At 36.2% G+C, this 25,257-nt stretch overlaps 2 protein-coding genes across 2 annotated transcripts in view; one reads left to right on the top strand and one right to left on the bottom strand.

The window, feature by feature from the left end:
• Drl-2 (tyrosine-protein kinase derailed 2) overlaps positions 1-8,676 on the top strand; it is a 39,716-nt gene extending 31,040 nt beyond the window's left edge. The window contains exons 2-5 of the mRNA XM_028319850.1: positions 5,846-5,973; positions 6,518-6,624; positions 7,910-8,040; positions 8,660-8,676. Of these exons, the coding sequence (XP_028175651.1) occupies positions 5,846-5,973; positions 6,518-6,624; positions 7,910-8,040; positions 8,660-8,676 (383 nt within the window). The remainder of the gene's footprint in view (positions 1-5,845; positions 5,974-6,517; positions 6,625-7,909; positions 8,041-8,659) is intronic.
• Positions 8,677-9,316: 640 nt separating this feature from the next.
• On the bottom strand, positions 9,317-13,716 carry LOC114363930 (integrin alpha-PS5). The gene is made up of 5 exons (XM_028319849.1): positions 13,377-13,716; positions 12,214-12,332; positions 11,752-11,846; positions 10,825-10,972; positions 9,317-9,330 (listed from the first exon to the last, which is right to left on the bottom strand). The coding sequence occupies exons 1-5, from the start codon at positions 13,514-13,516 to the stop codon at positions 9,317-9,319; spliced, it is 516 nt and encodes a 171-aa protein (XP_028175650.1). The 5' UTR covers positions 13,517-13,716.
• Positions 13,717-25,257: the final 11,541 nt, after the last annotated feature.

Raw genomic sequence — 25,257 nt, 5'->3', positions numbered from 1 at the left:
CTCCTTAATGCTTAGGAGTTGGAGGATAATTCTTTAAATTTTATAGATAAGTATAGTTTTTAAAGTTATTCAAGTGTTTGCATCAGATAGCCATCATCTCATCACGATGAACTGGTCATGGTAGGTACAACTCCTTAACGCTTAGGAGTTGGAGGATAATTCTTTAAATATTATAGGTACAAATAGCCTAACAGTTGTATTCTTTCATGTTTCAAGGTGGGCTGACGGTTTAAGGTCTTTTTAGGTGGCCGATATGGTAACCTGTATTTTGTAGGGAATATTATTTTACACTTGACATTAAGAATATACTGCCTACCTTCAGTGGTAACACCAAGGTAATAATTAGTTAACTAAAAAGCAAGAAATAAGTTAATTTTTATAAAAAAAAAACCGACTCCAAAAAACATACACTAAAAAGTAGAAAAATAATCACTAATTACTTATTTATTAGGAAGTGTATGTTTTTTGGAATCGGTTTTTTTTTTATAAAAATTATAGTATGTTTCAATTCTATCTAGAGGCTAGAGGCGTAGTGTAAAATATCCATTTATTTATTTACTTATCTTTTATGTAGGACCTTTTCAGGATACTTTACGTCCCAATTGGGATATTTAAATATCGTTGCCCTACTATCACTTATAGTAAGTACCGCTACTTACCTACATCGTCTGATGCTGAGAAGTGGTCGAAAAAACTGTACTCTTTGTCTAATGGTGACCAAGTATACCCACTAGAACCTTTGCGGGTTCCCTTAAGCAGCTATTGGAAGGATGAAGGAGGATCGCTCTTCGCATGCACTGCAATTGAAATACAGCTCTATGTTAATAAATATAGAATCCAAATCGAGCACACGGCTTGTTTCTCGCTAATTTCAATCAGTCCATTCCCTCAGCCACCATTTAGTACCATCAGATATCAGGTAACACGCGCTGTAAACTCCGACCAACTGAACACCGAGTACAGTCCGCTTAATGAACCATTTCCTTGAAACTGCCGAACGAAATGGCTCCTAAGGGATCTTAATTTTGCTTTTTCGGTCGCCAACGTGATAATGCTGGACATTCAAGCTAACGCTAATGTCGCGAAATTCGATTCGATGCTTAAAGCGTAATAAAAACGTGTTTATGGTCTTGATTATGCGGGGAAGTGGAGTTAAAACAGAATTGGAGTGGTGAATGGGTGGTCTAATTGATATTGATAAGAGCTGGATTAGAATAATTAAAAGTTTTTTAGTGAACTATTGCTATATAAAACCCACTTCTACCAGGATAAAATAATTTAGATTACTTAGCTAATACTTTTTTTACATAGTTTTAATTATCAATGAGTATCGTAAAACATAGTGGGAAAATCATTGGGGGAGGCCTATGTTCAGCAGTGGACGTCCTATGGCTGAAATGATTATAATGGTCGTAGAACAAAGAAATTGTATTTTTAATTTAATAGAGTGGTTTTTAGTCCTTAAAATGACTTAATAGGTCTCATTTATGACTACATGATCATTTACAATTGTCAACGGAAATTGCCTAGATAAAACATTTTAATTTATTTTCATGGGTCTTTTATTTTCCTACAAGGATACATTTACCGACATACTTCAGTAGCTATATTAATATTATTATTATGTATCAAATTAAGTATGATATTCCCAACACCTCATTCGGCGTGTTTGAGGCAAGGAGAATACCTCCTCATTACAGAGGCGCATTAGGGTCTTTGAGTCATTAATACAAAGGACGGCCGCAGGGCCGCGTTCTATCATTAGTGTTTTAATAATTATAAACGAGACTGTCTCAAAGGAAGCGCGAGGCGTGAAATTATGTTTTGTCTTTTTGTTGCCATAAATGTTTTGTGGGAAAAAAATGCAATTTTATTTCTGCTGTCGGAATTGCTTAGTAATTGTAGACTTGTGGTCTGTAGGTCTAGACAAGTGGCACTTTCGACATTACAACTGTCACTTTTTGCCACTTGTCTCGAGGGGCTGGTTATGATTTTCTTGTATCGATTTGCGAGTAATTTTTGAACATATTTTCCAGTGATAAAGTCTTAGGCTGAGTTGCACCATCTTTCTTTGACTGTAAGAAACGTCGAAAATCTGTCAAACTCAATACAAAAAGCACCGGTTATTGTCATAGTTACCGTCAAAGTTAGGTGGTGCAACTCAGCCTTAGTGTTCGTTCAGTTGAAAACTATTTTCTTTTTATACTGCATTTTCCTTAGTTATTCATTAGTATACAGGCTAAACGATATTTAGGCTGACGCAAGAATGTTTAATTTGCATTTTATGCAGTGCTTGACGGAGTAAAGTCTTAGAGATTAATGATTGTTGGAATTGGATTGAAAAGAAACAATCTCTTACTTTACAGATTACTTACATAATAAGTAAAATATGAGTGTAAGATTACTTATTAAACTGTAGAATAATAAGTGTCGGATTCAATAATAGGTAATAATTAGTTTTTGTGTTTAGTCTACGGAACTGATCTCCAAATTACGTATAATTTTTAATAACATGTCAGTATTATGACATGAACTTAACGCCTTGAGATAACTATAGCTCCAACTTCCTTTGTGTCATTAACACCAAAGCGCCGCGGGGTTATATTCTGTCATTGGTTTTAGTTATCATAATCGAGGTGTCTCTATTTCTCAAAGGATACGTGACAAATTACCGTCTGCAGTGTGGAAAGCACTATTATTATGGGGTATTCCCCTGTCAATAGTAAAGAAGTACCGATATTTATTGGACAATTTTAAATTTATCTAGCTTTGAAATATTTCGAATGAAAACAATATGCCAATAACTGACATTAAAAGGACTGTATTTAATAAAAAGGCTTGAATATTTATAGAAACGGGTGGTTGAATAATTTTTTCATTACCTAGTTTGGACACACATTTTTTCCTAATAATACACACATTGATGAATGAAAATGGTTTTTCTATTTCAACGTAGCTTCAGGCGGATTAGGGTGTCTGTCTGTCGCAGGGTAAAACATTAGAAATGTACAGTCGACCTAAGTATGACTTAGACCTTATTTAAAGGACAGTAGGGGTGATAATAAACAGCTGCCAGTACCTATGAGTCCACAACACCTACTGCCAAGGGTAGTGATTCATCAATTGTGCAAAGTGCCACTTCATATTCAGTCCTCCCTGTCGCTTAGCTTCCAAATATACGCTGATTGAACGATCTTGATACTTGAACCACTGATGAAGCTTTTTGTGTGAGAAAAATAAAGGAACGGAAAACGTGTCGGCCTTTTGATTGGATTTTATTGACGCTGGAAAAAGCTTTTGCGGCGCGTTTCAGTTAGTCAAACGGGTTCATGCTGGCTCGAGTTTTTCCTTTTCAACTTTAAACACGTATTTTGTCTTTTTGATAGTTTAAAATGGAATAAATTGGTGATAGGATTTTTGCATAATATAAAAGTTGAATGTTAATCGCTAAGTTTTGTGTGTGAAAAAAAAAGAAGTATTAATGCTCAATAATGATCTTCTTCTTCTTCTTTTCAGCCAAATGACGTCCACTGCTGGACAAAGGCCTCCCCCAAGGTTTTCCACAATGAACGGTCCTGCGCTGCCCGCATCCAGGCTCTTCCCGCGACCTTTACCAGATCGTCGGTCCACCTAGTAGGAGGCCTGCCCACGCTACGTCTTTCAGCCCGTGGTCGCCACTCGAGAACTTTCCTGCCCCAACGGCCATCGTCTCTACGAGCTATGTGCCCCGCCCACTGCCACTTGATTTTAGCAATTCTGCGAGCTATGTCGGTTACTTTGGTTCTCCTGCGGATCTCCTCATTTCTGATTCGATCACGCAGGGAAACTCCGAGCATAGCCCGCTCCATCGCCCTTTGGGTGACCTTGAGCCTTCTTATGAGGCCCATAGTAACGCCCTTTGGGTGACCTTGAGCCTTCTTATGAGGCCCATAGTAAGCGACCACGTTTCGGATCCATATGTCAACACTGGCAACACACACTGCTCGAAGACTTTCGTCTTGAGACACTGCGGTATTTCGGACATGAGTATATGGCGAAGCTTCCCGAACGCTGCCCATCCGAGTTGGATTCGACGATTGACCTCTTTCTCGAAGTTGGACCTACCTAACTGGACTGTTTGTCCCAGGTATACATAATTGTCGACAACTTCGAGTGTAGAGTCTCCAACCTTCAGAGGAGTGGGTGCAACACGGACATTAGACATGATTTTTGTCTTGTCCATGTTCATTCTGAGGCCCACTTGTTGAGAGGCTCTACTGAGGCCATCGAGCATTGTGCCTAGATCCTCCAAGGTCTCAGCCATGACTACGATATCGTCCGCGAATCGAAGGTGGGTGATGTACTCGCCGTTGATATTTATGCCAAATCCGTTGAGTCCGAGGCCATTGAGCGAAACAGAGTCATTACGAATCGTCTCGCTCGCAGGCTCGACGACTTCCAGCCTCCCGAACAAGCCGGTTTCCGAAAAGGCTTTAGTACCATAGACCACATACATACGCTAAGGCAGATTATACAGAAGACCGAGGAGTATAATCAACCACTTTGCCTGGCGTTCGTGGATTATGAAAAAGCCTTCGATTCGGTCGAGACCTGGGCAGTGCTACAGTCTCTCCAAAGGTGCCAAATTGACTATCGATATATCGAAGTGTTGAGGGGTTTGTACAAAAACGCCACAATGTCGGTCCGCCTCCAGGATCGGGACTCGAAACCTATCCAGTTGCAGCGAGGGGTAAGACAGGGAGACGTCATATCTCCAAAACTGTTTACCACCGCCCTGGAAGATGTCTTCAAGCTTCTGGACTGCAATAATGATCATTAATCAGTAAATTATGCAAATTACTCTTATAATTTTAAAATTAAGAAAACAAAACGTCCTTATGATAAATTCAAGGATTATTATTGAAATTGACATTTGATCTACGCTTATAGACAAACTGGCTTTTGCTCGCGGTTTCACCTGCTTGAAAATTAGTTAGTCACAGATCGTCATAAATTATTGCCTTTGTGTTATTCTGGGTTATAAACAATAATATTGTAAAGTTTCAACAAAATCCGTTCAGTAGTTTTTGCGTGAAAGAGTAACAAACATGTTAACATCCAGACATCCATACAAACTTTCGCATTTATAATATTACTTAGTAGGAATTAGCAGGATAAAATAATGATCAAGATAGTTTCATCGTAGTATAACCGAACTCTTCTTTTCGGCTAAGCAAATAGAGTTAGTTGGATAATTTGCGCCCCCCCTGGGACTCGAACCGCGCATCTGGGGAGCGCATCCGGAGTGCACTGTGCAATCGCTCGTAATGCCTTCTGAATTAGAATAATAAGATTTTTTTGGGCAGACGCTTTTGAAATTTTGATGAGCACAATGCGTTTTCAATGTAGGATGTAGGTATGTGATGTTATTTTACAATGATAATATATTATATCTTTGTGCAATTTTTTTAGATTTTTTTTCTTCGTTTTGTGTAGTGTACCTACTGTAAAGTCTATTACATAGTAATGTCATTTTATGATTCAAGTTTAATGTTTAGTAAAACGACAGTGTGACTGATTTTAGGTTTTGAATGATTGAAGTAATTTACTGGTATGTTCCCCCGATTTGAAAATACTACATTTTTTTTGATTTTATACAGATAAATTGTATGTAGGTTATATGTTAAAAGCAGAATACAAATCAAATGTAAATTGTTACAAAATGACGCCTGTTATAAGATACTTCGGTGTATAGCTTGTATCTAAAATATAATAGGTCCATCAGCTCGTCACCTTTATGCTCCGTATTTTACAATTACTTAGTCACTAGTTACAAAATACTTATCAATTTATTTCCTTGTTACAGGCTTAGACGCGGAGCTGTACTATGTACGGGACGGTGTGGTGAACAACTACGCCACCGGCTTCATAGTGCCGGTTCCAGCGCATATCGCCGACCTGGAGTTCATGTGGCAAGCTCTAGGGAGACGACCGGTAAATATTTTAATAAGACATCCTTACAAAGTCTATTCCCACCTCTCATTTCCACCGCTGCAACTCCTCTGTTAGCAAGAATCTGCAGCTTGATCGCCAATAATAACCCAACTATTGAAGGTCAAGTTTGTCCTTTACACGGGTACAGTCAAAACAAAAATGCAAACTGAAAAAAATCACTTACTACGACTACATAAGAAGCCACGGCGGTCCTTATTTAGCTTGTTGTGCTATCGTCTGCAGCTCCAGCTAAGCTAAATATTCGCTTATGATATGAATGAGTTGAGAGGTGGAGCACAATAGTCCAGAATAGAAGAGAATCACTCATATCACCAAATGTGTGAGAACGTAGGAAAAATAGGCACAGAGTTGATACAGTTTTTAATTGAATAACTTTCGATTCACGGATGATACGTTTGATTACAAAGCCCGTCAGAGTCCCAAATTCCCACGCGCTTCCCAACTAGCCCAAACATACCACTGTCCCCATAAATAACTGTGCGTTACGCTATGATATCATTGTCTTATTGTCTATTCCTTTCAGCTGCCGTACGTGATCGGTATCGAGTACGACGGTAGGGGCGCCATGCTGCCGCCCCAGGTCAATATATCCGAGCGGGGACTGGTCCCGACTACGCTGCAGACTTTTAGGTAATAGTTTTTAATATAGTCACTATACATTGTATGTTTGAGGGTTAAAACTAAGTCCATTTTAATGTAAACTGTTTTTTTAGAGATTGCGCGGCTCTATCGGTTTACGCGTTGCTATCTCTCGTTTTCGTTCATTCGTTTCAGCCAAATGAAGTCCACTGCTGGACAAAGGCTTTCTCCAAGGATTTCCATAACGACCGAACTTGCGCTGCCCGCATCCAGGTTCTTCGATCCTTCTCTCTTGTTGTAAGCTAGTTGAAACATTTTAAGGGTTAAATGTTTGCGACAAAATGTTATCGTGTTTTGTGCGCATTTGTACCAGTGTAAATAAATAATTCTTACTTTGTTTAGTTATAGGTATTTAAACACTAAATATCCTCAATTTAGAGGGTATAAATGTACCATAATCATCTTTTATTCTTCTGCTGCTCATACTTTCGTAGTTCGTAGTACCGTAGCATTATTAGTGCTCGTAGCAATTCTGCAACCTGATCGTAAAGTTCGTAGTATCGTAGCAATGCAGCAAACTTAACTTACACGTTGGAGTAAGCTACGAGTTTATAACAGTAAGATATCTTAGGTGAAACTTATCCTAGATCTGTTACTTATGTTTTCCAATAGAAATTAACAATCTGTGCAAATAGATAAAGTTTAACTAATGTTGTTATGTCGATACATAACAATGAAACATTAATCGAATATTCGATAGTATTCGATTCATACCTTACTCACATAACAGTCTTAGACACAGTTTTACATTAAGTTGATTACTAATGTAAAACTGCATTGTAGTGGTTAATTTGTATTGCAAAATTACGAATATTCTTAAAAAATGAAATACTGTATACAAGTAGCTAAATTAATGAAACCATAGTCTAGCCATTATTGCGTTCTACTGAGGTACTGAGTTCGATGCCCGCATAATAAAAAAAAGAAACGGGTATTGTGCGCTTAAACAAAAAAAAAAAAACTGACCTATTTGTATTGCTCTGGGTTCGTTCGTTCGTTCGTTTCAGCCGAAAGACGTCCACTGCTGGACAAAGGCCTCCCTCAAGGATTTTCACAAAGACCGGTCCTGCGTCGCTCGCATCCAGGCACCTCCCGCGACCTTCACCAGATCGTCGGTCCACCTAGTGGTCGCCACTCGAGAACTTTCCTGTCCCAACGGCCATCAGCTCTACGAGCTATGTGCCCCGCCGACTGCTCTGGGTGTTACTTTTTAAATGACTCTATCCTTTTTAAATTATCTTAAGGCGTTGTATAAAGTAATGTTCTATTTGCACAGGGTCCGGTTGCCATGTACTGGAACCAGGAGTGCAGAAATCTTGGTGACCATGCAACTCAACATCTCATCACCAGATAGAGCTTATAAGGACGTCAAGCTTCAGTTCAAGAGGAATAAGATTTGTTGGAAAGGTAAGATTGTTCATCATCATCATTTCAGCCATAGGACGTCCACTGCTGAACATAGGCCTCCCCCAATGCTTTCCATGTTGACCGATTGGTAGCGGCCTGCGTCCAGCGCTTCCCTGCTACATTTATGATGTCGTCGGGCCACCTTGTGGGTGGACGTACCTACCACGCTGCGTTTTCCGGTACCGGAAGAATGTAATTGGTGATTTATGTTATTCTTTGGTGCCAAAGGTTTACTAGTATAGAATACCATACGGCATAAAGTTTTTAAATAAGTAAACTAAAATAGTAAAAAATAAAAAGCTTATTAATGAAAAATATCCAAAGTGACCCTGTAAAAACTTAGTTCATTATTGGGTAACCTAACAAAGCTGAGTTAATTTATTAACACCGCCTACAGACTGTCTACCACACACAATTAGGGTATTTACACACTGCTGTACTGTTTAATCTATTAGTATCTACTCATATTTTAAAACTATATTTACACTACACACACGATATACTTACATTATAAATAATGTGTTTTAAAAATTAAGGTACGTTTTATTCCCATCAAGTAATTTGGTGGATCTACAGATGTTTTCCAGGCTTCATGTATCTTTTCTTTATACTTTTGTAGACACAGGTAACATTTAGTAGTTGAAGTTTATGTAATTATTTATCTAAGTATATTTTTCAATTAGCTGGCCAGGGCAGTAGATTAGTCGTTATTTTGCAATGCAGATAAATTGGTGTGATAAAAAATACTCTCACCTTACTTACACCGACAGTAAGAACCTACCTTTACACCATGACAAGCTACGGTCTACCAAAGGTCATTAATCAAGTGATTTTTAATCAATCGCTTCAACATACACCGCGCAGATGAAAATTAAATGATATTTACGATGCATCATTAATCATTGCTATCGGACAATGCTTGACGGAAAATTGATTTAGATGGTAAATGTAGGTACCTAGGTACCTACATTCGTTACACTGAATTCAAATTTCAAGCGATGCAGCTTTCACCTGCTAGTATGGAAAGTCCTTATCACGTGCTACCAGATCTAAATACCTAATTTAAAATAGTTTAAAATTAAAACATTGTTTTTTTAACAAAATATTTTTCTCTATTTGTGAGGTCATTAAGTTTATCACCGCTCATATTTTACAATCAAATGGAAACGATGATTACGTTAAACATTTAAATCTAACTAGCGGCCGCCCGCGACTATGTACGCGTGGACCCCATTTTACCCCCATAGGGGATGAATTTTGCAAAATTCCGTTTTAGTCAGCGCCAACGTTCTAAAAGGAACCCCCATGCAAGAGACTCCTAGCACTTGTAGTTTCTGATATTTCGTGATGTGTGAGTGAGTCATTCAGTCAATCAGTCAGTGACCTTTAGCTTTTAGAGATATAGATTTATACAAAGACTTATTTTAGTTGGCAGTATATTCTCAAGAGCTGATCTTACTCATCCGCATATATTTTTAAATTGAAATTGGCAAACGTTATCCCGAAAGTGCATATTTCAACAAGAATTCCGAATTTAACCGAATTGGCTTCTCGAAAACTACTCAAAACTTACTTATTCCGATTTATTCAATTCCACATCGCTTGCGATTGAAAAAGGAGAATACCCGCTCTCCGTGTCCCCTCAACAAATCATTTCAACGAACGATGAGCTTTTACAAAGCGTATAAAGCAATAAAAGCTGAGTTACCACACTTTCTTTGTCAGGGCAATAATAATAACGATAAAGGACAATGTTCGTTCTCCATACATTGTTCGCCTAAAGAACCAACAATTTTGACATATTACTACCCGAAAGCGAAATAATACGATTCNCGAAATCTTTTGTTTTTATTTGAAATCTAACTTGTCTTTATCAAAATTACAAATCTAGAGCCATTTTCAGTTTCGTTGTTAACGAAGCGTTGAATGGTGCGCCCGGAGAGGCTTAGTTCAAACGATCATTGCAAACGTTGTGATAGGGATAGAGACATGCGATTTTTGGTTTTACGAAGGTAATACGATAGAGAATAATACAAAGTAATAAAAACCACCGGTTATAGGGGCATTTTTTAGAGAAATTTATGAAATAACCAAAAAAACATGAATTTAAAAGCAATTTTTTTTCATAAAGTATCATTTTTTATTATTTTTTGGCCTTTTTTGTGTATTTTATGTATTTTTTAGTATCGCCTGTTATTTAGCATTATTACTGTTTTTATTTTATCAGAATATACCGCATAGTTTAAAAGTTATCACGTTTTCTTTACAATAAGTAATTGGAAGAAAAAAAATTATATAAAAAATTTAAAAAAAAATCTCAAAAATTTTTGACCTCTTTTTTGTCGATAAAAATAGGTCTAGTTTCATCTATTTTCATATGTGCACTTTAACGTGACTCACACTGTATATAGATAGAAGAAAGTCGTGTTAGTTTCTCCACTTATAACTCAAGAACGGCTGAACCGATTTAGCTGAAAATTGTCAGGGAGGTAGTTTAGAGCCAGGAGAAGGACATAGGATACTTTTTATCCCGTTCGAAATTAAAAAAAAAAGTCTGCTTATTTATTGCCATTAAGGCGGAACAAAGTTCGCCGGGTCAGCTAGATATAGATAAAAGAAAGTCGTGTTAGTTACACCACTTATAACTCAAGAACGGCTGAACCGATTTAGCTTAAAATTGTCAGGGAGGTAGTTTAGAGCCAGGAGAAGGACATAGGATACTTTTTATCCCGTTCGAAATAAAAAGAAAGTCTGCTTATTTATTGCCATTAAGGCGGAACAAGCCCTTAGTTCTCAATAAGCTAAGTGTGGAGGTACCTGGATCTTCGAGGGGCAGCAGTCTTACTTCATGGTCATGACCGTGCACAGAGCAAGCTCCGTTGGCCAGCAAGTGCTTCGACTGGTATGGCTTAGTGATTCGCGGCGAACACACCTGTGGGATTTTATAAACTAAGCAAAATACTATTATGAGTACATGGTATTAGACAAATACATCCTTGGATATTTTTTATTGGATATCCCTACTTATTATTATGTAAAATGTTACATTGAAAATACCCAGCTAATATTATACAGTTATGTTGGTGCATACAAAATTGTTTGCATTCTACGGGAATCGAACCCACAACCTCTAGCATAGTGAAGGACGTAGCACATCTATAAACCCGGAAAGGGATCGTAACCGTATCAACACGAGGCGTTTAGTATTCTTTGAATGAAACTTCATACTGCAACGCACATTTATCCGGACTGCAATGAAAACGCTTCGCCTCGCGGTTGACAGCGCACGAAAGAAAGAAAGAAAGATACATTTATTACAATGGACATCACACAAATACAGGCAATAGACATGACAGTGGCACATAATAATAAAAGAAGAAAAAAATAAAAACAAGAGTAAACTGAGCAGTGCCACCCATTCACCAACAAGATGCCCACTGCAACGGGACCCCACTCAGCATATGCCGTGGCCCACGGTGACGAAGGCCACGGCGCTGGTTTTCAGTGTGCCCCATGCCGAGTGAGGGTCACGGACCATTGGTAAAATAAATAAAATAGTAAGCAAAAGGCGATACGGTGTTGATCCCTTTCCGAGTTGATAAGTCTGCTATGATATTTATTCAGATTCAGTACGCAAACCAGTCAGGTGTTCGTCTTTCTTTAATAATATCAAGATACATGAGAATCCCCATAAAAATTAAAAAAACTCACCAATAGTCTTCCATTAGGAATCGCTGCCATAGTTGCCCCATACCACATGTCATCCTTATAGAAGTCATCAGCCAAGGAAATTCTCAGACTTTTCGCTGAAACATGGTTAATTTACTCAAATCCTTGTCCTTTTACTTGCGGAGTGAAATATTAAAAGCAAGTAAACTAATTGTTATTTATTTTATTTTATAATTATTCATAGCAAGTCTACGTTGTCAAACACCCGTATTCACAAACGATGCTTGCTTAAGAGAAGCAGCAACGCTATGCGAAGTCGAACACACAGCGTTGAATGGAGCTCTATGATTGGTTCGTGTGTGTTTCCGCCACTCAAGTATTGTCTATGAATAGGTTTTTGGGACCCTGTCCCTGACGTCCACGCGCACTGTGAGACCTCATAGTAATGTTTGTGAATACGGGTGTAAGGAAATGAGTTAAAAATCCTCTTGAGCTCATTCTTACCTAGTGGCCTGCAGGTGACATTATCTCTGTCCAGATCTCTCAACGGACATGTGAATACTAGTCCAGGATGCGACTTCCTTGACACTCTACTCTGCGCCTTGGGAGCACCGACATTGAGGCTAAAATTGTTTGATATTATGAGTATTATAGTTTATTACTTCTACACCATAGGTCTACTGGGTTACCTACACCATATCGAATTACAAATGATCGAAAATCTAAATATAGAACACGTTTCTTCGAACGATCAGAATATCGAACGATCAAAATATCGAATGCTCAAAATATCGAACGTTCAGAATATCGAACGATCAAAATATCGAATTATTAAAATATCGAAAGTCGATCTTACGTTGCATAGTATAACAGAAAGATGGAGGTAAGGGTTCCTTTTTTAGGATTTTTCAATATTTTAATATGGGTTAGCGATTATTTTTTAGAATACGATTTCGGTGATATACAATATGTTTCTGTTTTAGAGGTCCTTTTTAAAGGTCTATTCCACCTGGTCAGGACATAAGTCCACTTCAATCACCTAGATTTGATCACCCAGGTGATCAAAATGGACTCCAGGCGACACTTTGGTGTCCTTTGATCACCCATGGATAAGATCACCTAGGCGATCAAAGTGAACTTTTTATCCATAGGTGATCAAAAGACACCAAAGTGATCACCAGGGTGATGATCAAATACATGTGATCAAATTGTAGGTAATAGATATTTTTGAAATGGACAGAATTTTTGCATGACAAAATAGTAACTCTGTCATTAATTTTGTATGATTGTGCGACAAAAACTTTTATTGTTAAAATCCTGTTTATGTCCCATCACAAATGGACGGCGCGATAAGCATGGTTTATATATATTTTGTATGATACGAATATCAACGTTAAATAATTATAATTAATGTAAATTTGTGTACTTATTAACATTATGGATTTCATAAAGGAAATTCAAACTTCATTAATTTAATTAATTCAAAATATTTATTCGAAGTTCAAACTAAGATTGATTTAGATGAATCTTAATTTTGAATTTCGTTTGATACCTACATAAAGTACATAGTTTGTGTTAAAATGGGTTCTAAAAGAGTTTTGACCGATCATAAGGTAAGTAATTAACTAATTTCTTTGCATCTGAAAATAATAATTAAAACAACTCACCCCAAATCGCTCAAAAGCACAGAATACCCAAAATACTCCGACACATCGTCCGGATAAAAAGTTATTTTACTGTTCACATGAAACACATCACTAGCACTCACTATCACGTTAAATCCACAAAGAAGTAGTGAAACTAACATGTTTACATAATAATGACCCTGTTTGTGGATCGATTCGCACTGCTCAGAGTCACAACACAAACTAAATGTTCATTCATGATAACATAGCGAAGCACTAAGTATGATTATAGCATTCCACGACTATGGAATGAATCACCAAACTTGCAATCGTGTCATTACTTATTTAAAGCTGACCATGTCAGGTTACTTGACAACATTAATTTGTGAGATCATCAAATTATTTTTTTTGTTGCGGGTAGACTTATATCTGGGTTATTATGCAGTTTATCTACTATATAAAAATAAGTCGGGTTTTCCTCCCTGACGCTATAACTCCAAAACGCACGAACCGATTTCCACGGTTTTGCATTCGTTGGAAAGGTCTCGGGCTCCGTGAGGTTTATAGCAAAGAAATGTAGTCCACGCGCGCGAAGCCGCGGGCGGAAAGCTAGTTGATTATAGTTTGTTGTTCAATTTTATTCACTTATACTCGTGCTAGAGATTCATATTCATGGAAGTTCCATGTTCATAATAATATTCATTTATTGCATCTTCTTGGAGTGTTTGATTGAAGTTTTCCACATTATTTTATTTAAGAATCACGTATTTCTGTACGTAATGAACACCTGAGCACGAATAATGTTTAACCATACAACCAATATTACATCGCGGTTTTGTTTTCAAGCCAAAAAGAAACTATTATCATCATACCACAACGATAATAATTATTCGTGCTCTGGGTACAGAAGTATATTATTTTTCTGTGGTACAAATAATATGATGTTCTTGGGGTTGTTGATTCATCAATTCTTAGTAGGTACATAATTAGGTCTATTTTTCCTTTCTTGCTATGTGATAAGAATACGTCGCACAATACCTCAGTACCTATCGCCTATTTCGTAAGTTGACACCGTCATTTAAAAATCCCACGATATGATACTCAGTACTCACTAAAGTATTTAGTAGTAAATTATTCGATAAAGCACGTTGTATTTAAGCGTTGTGCCTATCAATTAATGACACATTTAAAGTTCAGTGTTATTTTAATTGCAATTTATGTCTTTCAAAATTGAAATTAACGCCCGTATTCACAAACGATGCTTGCTTAAGTGAAGCAAATCGAACGCACAGCGTTGAATAGAGCTCTGCAATTGGTTCGTGTGTGACCCTGTGCGTCCACGCGCACTTTGTGACATCATAAATGTTTGCAAGGGATGTCTAAGGTAGCGGGTAGGCGCTGGATGCAGGCCGCCACCAACCGGCCATTGTGGAAATGATTGGGGGAGGCGTATGTTCAGCAGTGGACGTCCAATGGCTGAAATGATGATGATTATGATAATGATGATGATGATGAGTAGATACATTTTTCGGTACCTCTCAAGCAGACTCGCGGTCGAAGGCTAGCTATTAATGCTAATGACCGAACTGATTTCTGCTAATTGCGCTCTGTTTGATTCTGTTATCATTTTGTTCTTCCTGTTCAAAACTTTCACACTGATAACTGGATCTCTCACAAGCGACCAAGTAAAAATGATTCTTACGGCTCTAACATAAGGTCAAGATTTGTATACTTTTAAAGTGCACCAAAAACTTTTGTTTACGATTTAACCAATCTGCGTTAACTATTACATTCATTACGTACTAAATCCAAATTAATTAGCTTTTATCTAGAAAAACATACTGAAAAGTAGGGATGTTATGGATATGTAGTTTCGGTTATGGATACGGTTACGGATATAGGAATAATATTATACCGGTTTCGGTTACGGTTACGGATACTTTTTTATTTCGGATATCCGAAAGTTTCAGTTACGGTTACGGATATTTATGCTTTAGAATGCAATTTGCAATAGTTTTCCAACACGATTCATTCATGGCCGCACACTTTACTTCGAATAAAAAGTAATAAAAAAATTAAAACTGATATTAAATGGCATTATAAAGGTAAATCAGGCTGTTATACCTTTACATAATTATACAAAAAACAATTTAAACTGCCTACATCCGAAACTTTTGAATCGGTTACGGTTACCGTTTCGGATTTTCTTTTATTTCGGATATCCGAAAGTTTCGGTTACGGTTACGGATATATATAACATCCCTGCTGAAAAGGACACGTCATCGTCATAATGAACAATGAATCTAGGCCTATTTATAAGGAAATAAAGTCATTGTCAAAATTTTGGTTAATCTTATCTATGACTTAATAGATAATTATTCACTTTATTGTTAAGATAAGAATTACTAGTTAATGGGAAAATGTTACCGTAACAGGTAAATCGGAAGTGATTAAGTTTGACCAAATGACTAAGGTGATTAGTAAATAATATTGTGCCTTAACTTTGCTTAGTGCTAGTAAACGATTTCAATCACTTAAAACTAATTGAAAAAAGTAATAATCACTAGGTACTTTTGATAAAATAATTTACGACAGTTAAGTATTAATGGATACTGAAATTCAGTTGTATTAAAGCGAAACGTAATAAAATTCCTGCTAAGAAGTTGTATCTACTTACTACCCACTAAGTAAGTACATACCTACTTACGCATTTGTACGCAACTGTTAGTCATACAAAATCATGCACGGTGCAGTAAATATCCATTTAATTGTATGTTCTTGACTGTTCAGGTATTCAACGCACCTCATCTGATTCTGCAAAAATTACTCACGAGTCCATTCATGTCTTACACACAGTGACTCAACTTCACGTTAACAGGTTTTTATTTATTTTATAATGACTATCAGAGGGTTATGTCACCCGTTTGCATTCATTGATTTACTCAACTAAAAAAACTTTAAATTGTTAGTATAGTCGCGTCGCATGCCGCTAAACCACAGAATAAGTAATAGGCTTAACACTATTTATGAAATGATTCACATACAGGTTTATGTATTTGTTATGAGGAAATTAAATGTAAACTAAGACATCAGTCATTTGAATTCATTTTTAAGGTTTTTTTAATATTTTAATTTTTAAGATACTGAATTTATAAAAATAACAGCCTACTTAAAGTCAATTTAAATCATTGCAATTACCTGTTATTTAATTTTGTGATGATTTAAATTGATTGGATCAAGATATTATTTCTAATAGCGCCTACATTATCTAAAGATCAATAAGTTGTTAATGAAACACACTGCAACTTTATTCATATAAAGCGCCTACCTACATTATTTAAAGAGCAATAAGTTCTTAATGAAACATTCTGCCATTATACTTGGATATTTCAATGATTTTATTTTAATACAGACAGCAATACTCAAGTTTATCACTGTGTCTGACTGTGTCATCTCTATTAGTTGTAAAAAAGTCTTTCTATTGTACATGCAATTCCAAAGCATAAAATATAGATCGGCAACTATAAAAATACTACAAGGTAAAAGCTGCATCTTCTGCGCTCGTAATAGATGCGATTTTAAAAGAGAAATGCTGCAAACTCAACTGGCGATTGTACCTACAAACAGAAAGCGGATAAGTAAATCATACGAGTTACCTGCCAGGCATCAAAGGGGCCTGCATTCCGCCGACACAGCAAAAATCATACCTAGAACCGGCTGAAATCGCTAGAACCCAAAAGCGATTACAAACGTGACACACTGCTCTTATAAACGGAAAACCTGTCACTTAGTGCCTATACTTAATAGACAAGGTGATAGGTAGGCAGATTTAGTTCCGCGATTGTTTCACAATGCGATGCTAAAACTGACATTCCAACTACCTTACCTAGAGGTTATCGCAGCATTATTTCTTGGAGGAGGACAACTACTAAATAAAATAAAAAAACTTAGAAAAATCAAATTTCCGGGCAAACGAAAGGTCATGGAGTGGTCATGGGTTCATATCCCATATAAGTATAAGACAATTCGATTTTTTGAAGTTATTTTAAAATTTACTTTGAAATACCCGAGACACGTAAAAGGCTCCTTAAGTATGGGCAACGCTTAAGATTATTTTAAGTAATTTTAACCTTTGACGTCTATTCAATTTGTAATTTGTATTTAATACAAATAAAGTATAAGTTCGCGGTTAGTATTTACTGTGTGTCCCTCCGTTTTGCAGGATAAAATGCATTTACGCGGTGTGGCACGCTGGCAATTCACAATTTCGGGGGTTTTCGTGTGAAACGCGGATCAAGACGTTTGATTTAAACCTACCCAACGTTTACGGTTGGAATCTCTCTAGGGTTCCATTGGGATTGCTTTAAATTTTAAAATGTATGAATCGACAATTTAAATATTTTTTATGAGCTAAGAAGACGTTGCAACATGAAAAATTTTCATTGTCTCTACAATTTAAAGCCACAGTAATCTTAATCTTAAATCTGTTAAGTAATTAAGGTACTCCAGCAAACAACAATCCTCCGTTTTACAGTCGAGCGAAATTAAAATTGTTTTGTTTCTGGCACTGGATGGTTCGCTTGTTTTATGCAACCAGCGCCATCTACCGGACTACTGGATGAGCAGTTCATAACTACTTTCAGTACGAGTACGGTTCATGATTTAGGCGAACGAGATTAGTACTGGCATTTTCTAAAGATGGCGTTAAATAACAAAACTTTATGTAGAGTCAGTCACATAATTATTTTTTATTCTTTTTCAATTATTGCATTAAATTAGATTTCATTTACCAAATTCTGAACTAAATATTATGATTTCTTTTTTAATTAATACTTGTGGTTATTATAAAATACATAATCATGTAGGTAATTAATAGAGACGTAGTAGACACGATTATATTTTATTAATAATAATAATAAATAATAATAAAAGTTTATTTAACAACTTTAACATTTTTTACATTGCTTACATTGCATTGTTGTACATACATTTCCTTAAAGACCCGTTTAATGCTAAGGTTGTACCGACATACGCTTCAGTTCATAAAGTAACTGAGATTTCTACGCTAGGCTAAGCCTGTCATGTAGACAATCTTTTGTCACAAGTTACATTACATACTTATTTATTATTTCCTTATTTATTACCTACTTACATTAGTATTATCATACTTATTTTTATTCTAGTAGCAAATAATCTCTGGCTACGTACCTACTGGTCCGATTCGACGCAGATTTGTTTGTAGGTGACAAGACCGAGAGGAAATGAGCTATCACTTACAAATGAGATTGGTTCCGGCGCGAGCGCATCAAACAACAGGGGGACTTGGCTGGACAACTCTATGCTCCAGGGTTTGTCTGGAATATTAAAATAAAAATATATTGTTTTACTAATAGTTCCACATAGTTAGGAGGCCTGCCCACGCTACGACTTCCAGCCCGTGGTCGCCACTCGAGAACTTTTCTGCCCCAATGGCCATCGTCTCTACGAGTTATATGCCCCGCCTACTGCCACTTGAATGGTAAAGATCGCGGGAAGAGCCTGGATGCGGGCAGCGCAGGACCGTTCACTGTGGAAAACCTTGTGGGAGGCTTTGTCCAGCAGTGGACGTCATTAGGGCTAAAACGAACGAACGAACTAATTGTTCAGGGAGTAAAAATGTGATGCTTTTGTACATCATCATCATCATTTATTCAGCCATAGGACGTAACTGAACATAAGCCTCCCCTAATGATTTCCATAATTAACGACCGTTTGGTAGCGGCCTGCACCTTCATGATGTCGTCGGTCCAGCTTGTGTGATTTTATTTTATTACAACATTTTGTAAACAATTAATAACTAAATTCCCTTACTTTTTATCTTCTTGAACTGATCTTGTTCGGTCATGCCGAGATACTTTGGTAAAATGAGTTCGTTCGTTTCAGCCAAATGACGTCCACTGCTGGACAAAGGCCTCCACCAAGGTTTTCCACAATGCACGGTCCTGCGCGGTAAAATGAGTAAATGAGTAAAATGAGTTTGGTAAAATGAGCCTATCTACAAAAGAGGTTAAATAAGACATATTATATGTTTTAATCTAGTATGTACAAGAATTACTGGAATAAATTATCCATAACACTTACCTAGCTATTGAAATAGTAAGTATCAGCTCATGCTTGTTGCATGAATACAGACATAGTTACATTCATATTAGTATTGTATGATTGTGGGTCATTCTGTATATTAAAGAGATTATAAAATTAAATAACATGTTAATGCCAATAATTTAATACCATTCTTTTTCTTACATTAATGAGTAAAATTTGATAGTACTCCTTAACTCAAAATCTACAAAACTGATGATGACATTGATGAACTTTTGAAATTTTATTAAAATAGCATACTGTTTAAAATTAGTTAACTATCTATCGATCGAAATTTCACGTGACGTCACAGGTAAAGACTCGGTTTCTAAATTCAGATTTCCAGCTTCAGTAGGTCAAGTTTTTTGCTGATTTACATTTACAAAATAAGTACGTTCAAACTAAAAAATTAAATCGCAATCAGAATCAGAGCAAAGGCTACTAACTAAAAGCCTTGCGAATTTTAGTACAGAATTACCCACGTTGCATTTTGTTTGGAAGTGATGCTTGCATCAACAACACAGATTAGTTCACTGACAGCTCTTAACTCGTGGCAATGTTTGTTTAATACGAGGGATTTGTCATAGCCCCCCGAAGCGACTCAGTGGTAGCACGTTGTATATTAGTTTAGTTTTTTAGGTGATATTGCATGCTGAGGTGAGTTTAACTTGAGTTAATAAGATTACTGGAATCACATCAGAGACGTGTAACTAGACAAGCCGTTAAGAATAAAAATTGGTCCACTAACTTCCAAATTATTGCAAAGTATCCAGGTTTTGTACCAAATAAATATTTCTTACTCTAGTTTCCCTTCAAGATGAATAAATCTTTCTTTCTTTCAAAAGGGGCATGTAAGTATATCGATTTGCCAGAGTCGCTCTTCATAGGAAAAAACATGATTTGTGTAAATTATACAATTGGCGCGTACCTAAGTTTACGACTATGCATGTTTATGACCAATTAAGTAACTTTCAATGTACGAAACTTACAAAATGTGAAGAATTTAGTGGCAAATTTACAATAACCCCTTCAAACTACGTGACAATTAAAATTCATACAAGTATGTAGGTGATCAACTACAACGTTTTATCGTTCCTCAAATAAATTAGCATCACCAAATCGTTTATCGATTTCAAAGCAACTTGGAGTCAAAACTTTAAAACTTAAATTGAAATTGATTCGAATTTTCACAATATTAGCATAGCATTTATTAAATTAGGTTTTAATGCGGCAATAGAAATATCCCTTTCTTTTTTAAGTGACTGTAAAACTAAATTATACATAATTAATGAGCTTTAAATTAAATAAATTAAGTCAGTAACTTACCCATTAGAAGGCCCATATTTAACAAAAACGGTCTCGTATGTAACGTAGCCGTAGGCAACATTTTGGTCTGTTAACAATGTTTTTATAAATGTTTGTAAAAAAATATACCTACAGTGATAACGATTCAATTAATGTTTCTTCATAATAAACATTCATAAAAAATGAGTTCAAATCACGGCACCAGCTAATAAAAATAAGTAATGAACTGTCACATGATTCTTACTTAACCCTTAAGCGAAGCAATTGTCCCTCCCTCGCAGTGTCATGATTAAAGTTCAATAAGTACCTATAGGCTGATGATTAAAATAACCTTGGTGAAAGATGCAGTGAGCCAACATGATGCGGCCAGACATCTCCTCTGCTGCGCGCGGGTTAAAAATGCATTAAAACTATTTTTATTACAATTGGCACTGGCTGCATCTGTGCGCGATTAAAAAGAAATGTAAAATTTCGCGCGCTTTTTTGACACCGCGGCTGTTTTATTTTTTATTAATAAAAAATAGTCTTAGTCGCCAGTGGCAGAGCTGTAGTCAAAAAGTTTAGTTGTCTGTGAAAAAGTGTTTGATTTTTTCAACTGTGATACAGAAAAGCCGCCAAAATTAAACAACTAAAAAGTGAGTACCAATAAAACGAGTGGACTTATTTTATTTAGCCTATACTACTAGGTATTAGTTTTTGTTTTGAGATGCCATTTTCATGTTACAATAACTGATAACTAATTAGTACCTATTTTATATCTAATCGTATGTAAAACATTCGAAATTAAACGTTGAAAATTGTACATATTTTAATAATTTATTTTTCAACCAATTTGTATGCGACGTTTTGTTTGTTTACACAAGTGTTTTAAATTAAATGCATGGCGCCTAATTATTTCTAATTTAGCGACAGCTAAAATCTAGATCACTTGAGTCTCGGTACCTATTACCTGAAAATTATACCTAATTTAAAGCGCAACCAGCACTAAAATATTTGTTAATTTTGTAATTACATAAAATAAATAATTGAGATTAACATAGCAATTTAAGATTATGTTTTTCTAGTAGGTTTAATTTTGAAAAATAGTCGCCTAGCCAAAGTTGAGGTATTGAAACTGCTATCCATTTTTCAGTGTGGTATTATTAGTATTTCACAATAGGTATAATTGCTTATTCAAATAGAAAAAATGTGGTTATGCAGGTTTTACAAATGTACACTCGACAGCAAATAAATCGCACCACCCGCGACGCGAACTTTAAAGATTTTCTTTTGACACAATAATGGTGCCCCAGCAATATTGGTGTTATTTGAAAGCCTAATAAATATCGTTAAAGAAAAACACATTTAATTTCTTAATAAATGATTAACATATACCATAAATGTGACTTTAAAAAAGACCTCACTTTTGGCTCACCTCTGGGATCAATTAGACCAAATTTTATGGTTATAAAACCAAATAATGATCACACGTGTCCTCTTTAACAGATGGATAGCGATTAATCCCAACTTAACAGTTTTATAGTCATAAAAAATGGCTATAGCGAAACTACCTATTTTTTGAAGAAGTGACTCTGGATCCTTGTAAAGACACATTTTTGGGGTAAAAACCTTTCCTTTAATAAAATGAAGTTTAGAACTAGGCTTTTTAAATGGTGCCAATATTGGTGGGAAGTATGGATGCATACGTTTGAAAATGCTTGTCGCGGGTGGTGCGATTTATTTGCTGTCGAGTGTATTTTAGGCTGAAAACCTCTGATTCTCCTTTTGCTGATGCTCCTTTTCAAGAAACGATTCCACTGTCTCTAATAATACTCTCTCGTCTCTAATACTGCTTTTTATTCCAAAAGAAACAGTTTTCCAAAGAGTAAAAGAATATCAACACATGTCTTTGTTCACCGACGTCTCCCTATACTATTGGCATGTATTTATAGTTCGGCACGTGGATTCAGTATTTATAGTTGATCTTAATCACGAGTGTGTCTTCGGCAAAAGAAACATAAAACTAGCATTTATACTGGTGCAATGATCGACCTGAGTTGATTTTAGAAATATTAATAATCATCATCATCAGAATTATATTCAGGGACTATTCCCACCTCTAGTTCCCACCGCTGCAACTCCTGTGTAGCCAAAATCTATAGCTTGACCGTCAATACAAACCCAAATAATGTTGAAAGTTGAGCTGTCATTGGACTCGCAACGAAATTAATCAGGAGAACATAGGATGAGTTCGAAGTTGAGGATCGAATTCCCTCCAGTGCAAATGCATTTTGAAGGCATGCCTAGATCCTCTAGACTTCAGCTTCAGCTATCAAAGTAACAATGACAATCTTTCGTAAATGAAAGAGAAAAGTCAAAAACTTAACTTTAATCGAATAACATATTTTGTGCCTCTGCAAGGGTAGGACATAACGCGGTTAGGGCAACTACTCTGTTAAAAATTTCAATCGTTTTTTTATTGCAAGGGATAGTTGAGACTGTATACACTAGTAGGTCATTAGCCATATGTAATTTTATTAATTTCCCCATAGATTTTGCATGGCAAAAAAGAAACATGATCTTACTAGTTTGCGAACTCAATTGGCTAATTACCTTCTCACTACTACTACTAATTTCAAAACAACTTTAATTGAAATTTAATAAAACTAATCGGTTTTCAGAGCTTGGTATGATTTTTAAAACAATTTATGTGTTTAATTTTTTGGATAATAGTACAATTTGGCACGGAAATCGAATAGGAAGCAGATTAAGAAAATTTTCAGTTTTATCTTTTTGGTGATTCTTTAAAAAAAAATCAGACTAAGTTTCAATTGCACAGCTCTTCGATGTATAGAGTTTGTGAAGTGAGGAGCATGTAGAGTTAGAAGTTTGGCTCAATATGGGATCTTGAGTAACTTGAAGATAGTGTGAGCCATATTATGGTCTTATCTTGACTCGTTAGCATCGTTTGATGATAAAAAATGTCCGACAGTATCATGTAGAGTCAGCATACTTTTGTTTTCTAGACAGGGTGAATTAGATATAACCGAGAACAAAGAAACTTTCTTCCAGTAAAAACCTATCCTAGACTGCATCTCACTTAACACCAGTTGCGATTGCGGTCAAATACCTGCCATGTTATGCATAAAATAAACATAATATTTGAACATTGGTCCAGGGAATATTTAACAAAGATTTGGAATACATAGTACCCTACACACTCCAAACGCGTTGAGGAATGGTTTTAGAGGCAAAAACTTTAGTGTGAAACTACGAGTATAGCTCGTAGTTTCACACTAAAGTTTTTGCCTCTGGTGAATTAGAGAGAGTTTTCTCCTGCTGTGGAGGCCAAATGACTAAATGATGCAATCAAGCAATTTATTAGAATTAAAACAAATGTTTTTCCGCAATCAATCCTTCTTGTCACAAAACAAATAAATATAACATCGATATTGGCTAGGCGTTAGTAGTATGAGGAATATATGGTATTTTAGTCATTTGGTTGTATAATACTTGTCTCTAATAGGAAGTGAAGCCAAATCAGAGTCTTGGCCCATCTCCAGTATGCCGCGTTTCATGTTTTAATAAATCATATTTAGGCGGTCTAGTGGAGTTTCAATTAATCAAAATTGAACTTAAAATGCTTTGACGCGATTTCTAAACTAATATTTGGCTAAGATTATTTCATTATTTTAACTATTTGAGATGTTTAATTTCTTCATAGAGCCAAATATGAACATGATACCGTCTTTGACGTAGATTTACATCAATATCCTTAACCAAGCATAGTTAGGTAAGTAAATATAAAGGTTCACCACAGTTCGAATTGTTTGGTAGGTACTAGGTTATTAGAGTTATTTCAGAATCAGACTCCACCAGCATAGAAAGAGAAAAACTGTAATAAGATCTAAATTCAGTACCTATCCATGTCATGTACAACGTGCTCGTTCTAAACACGTATTCTTCAAAGAAGACTTATGTACTAAAAGCCGTAGCATGTCGTCGATTCAGTTTATACCCCAGTGACACAACTGCATCGCCCTTAAGCGTTTTCAATCCCCTTGCAGACATAATGCCCACAATTTAATAAACTATTTATAGAGTTTAATACAACTAAGTGAATGGACACGAATCGATGTATGCGCGCGCATACCAAGCATGGCTTCCTTCTTTCACCCAGACGCGTCGCGATCGATAGCGTTAAAGCCAGTTTGTCAATCCATTGCTCACTTCGAACGCTTTCTTCGCATATCGGTAAAGGAAAACAAGCGATATACAGAGCGCAACCCAATGTTTGTGCTAATAAAAACGGTGACACCATTGCAACAGGCGAGACAGTAGTAATCCTGCCGACTATACGTAGTCACGTAGCGTGATTCGTGCCGACAGCACTGAAATGAAACTGAACTCTTCAACAAAGAATGTGAAAAACATAGGTTTTTCTAACTAAAAATGTCAATATTTTAAATCGGACTATCCTTGTAATTCATAACAACTTATCCAAAACAAAAATGCCAGC

The sequence above is a fragment of the Ostrinia furnacalis genome, unplaced genomic scaffold (genome assembly GCF_004193835.3).
Source record: "Ostrinia furnacalis isolate ACB-3 unplaced genomic scaffold, ASM419383v2 OfSCF7336, whole genome shotgun sequence".
NCBI classification, from domain to species: Eukaryota; Metazoa; Arthropoda; class Insecta; order Lepidoptera; family Crambidae; genus Ostrinia; species Ostrinia furnacalis.
This window is presented reverse-complemented; position numbering and strand designations above follow the sequence as displayed.

Coding starts and splice junctions, on each gene's coding strand:
- LOC114363930 (XM_028319849.1), bottom strand. CDS start 13,516: ATGTTAGTTTCACTACTTCTTTGTGGATTTAACGTGATAGTGAGTGCT. Junction 12,333..13,376: donor GTGCTTTTGAGCGATTTGGG/GTGAGTTGTTTT, acceptor AAACAATTTTAG/CCTCAATGTCGGTGCTCCCA. Junction 10,973..11,751: donor TTCCTAATGGAAGACTATTG/GTGAGTTTTTTT, acceptor AAAATCCCACAG/GTGTGTTCGCCGCGAATCAC.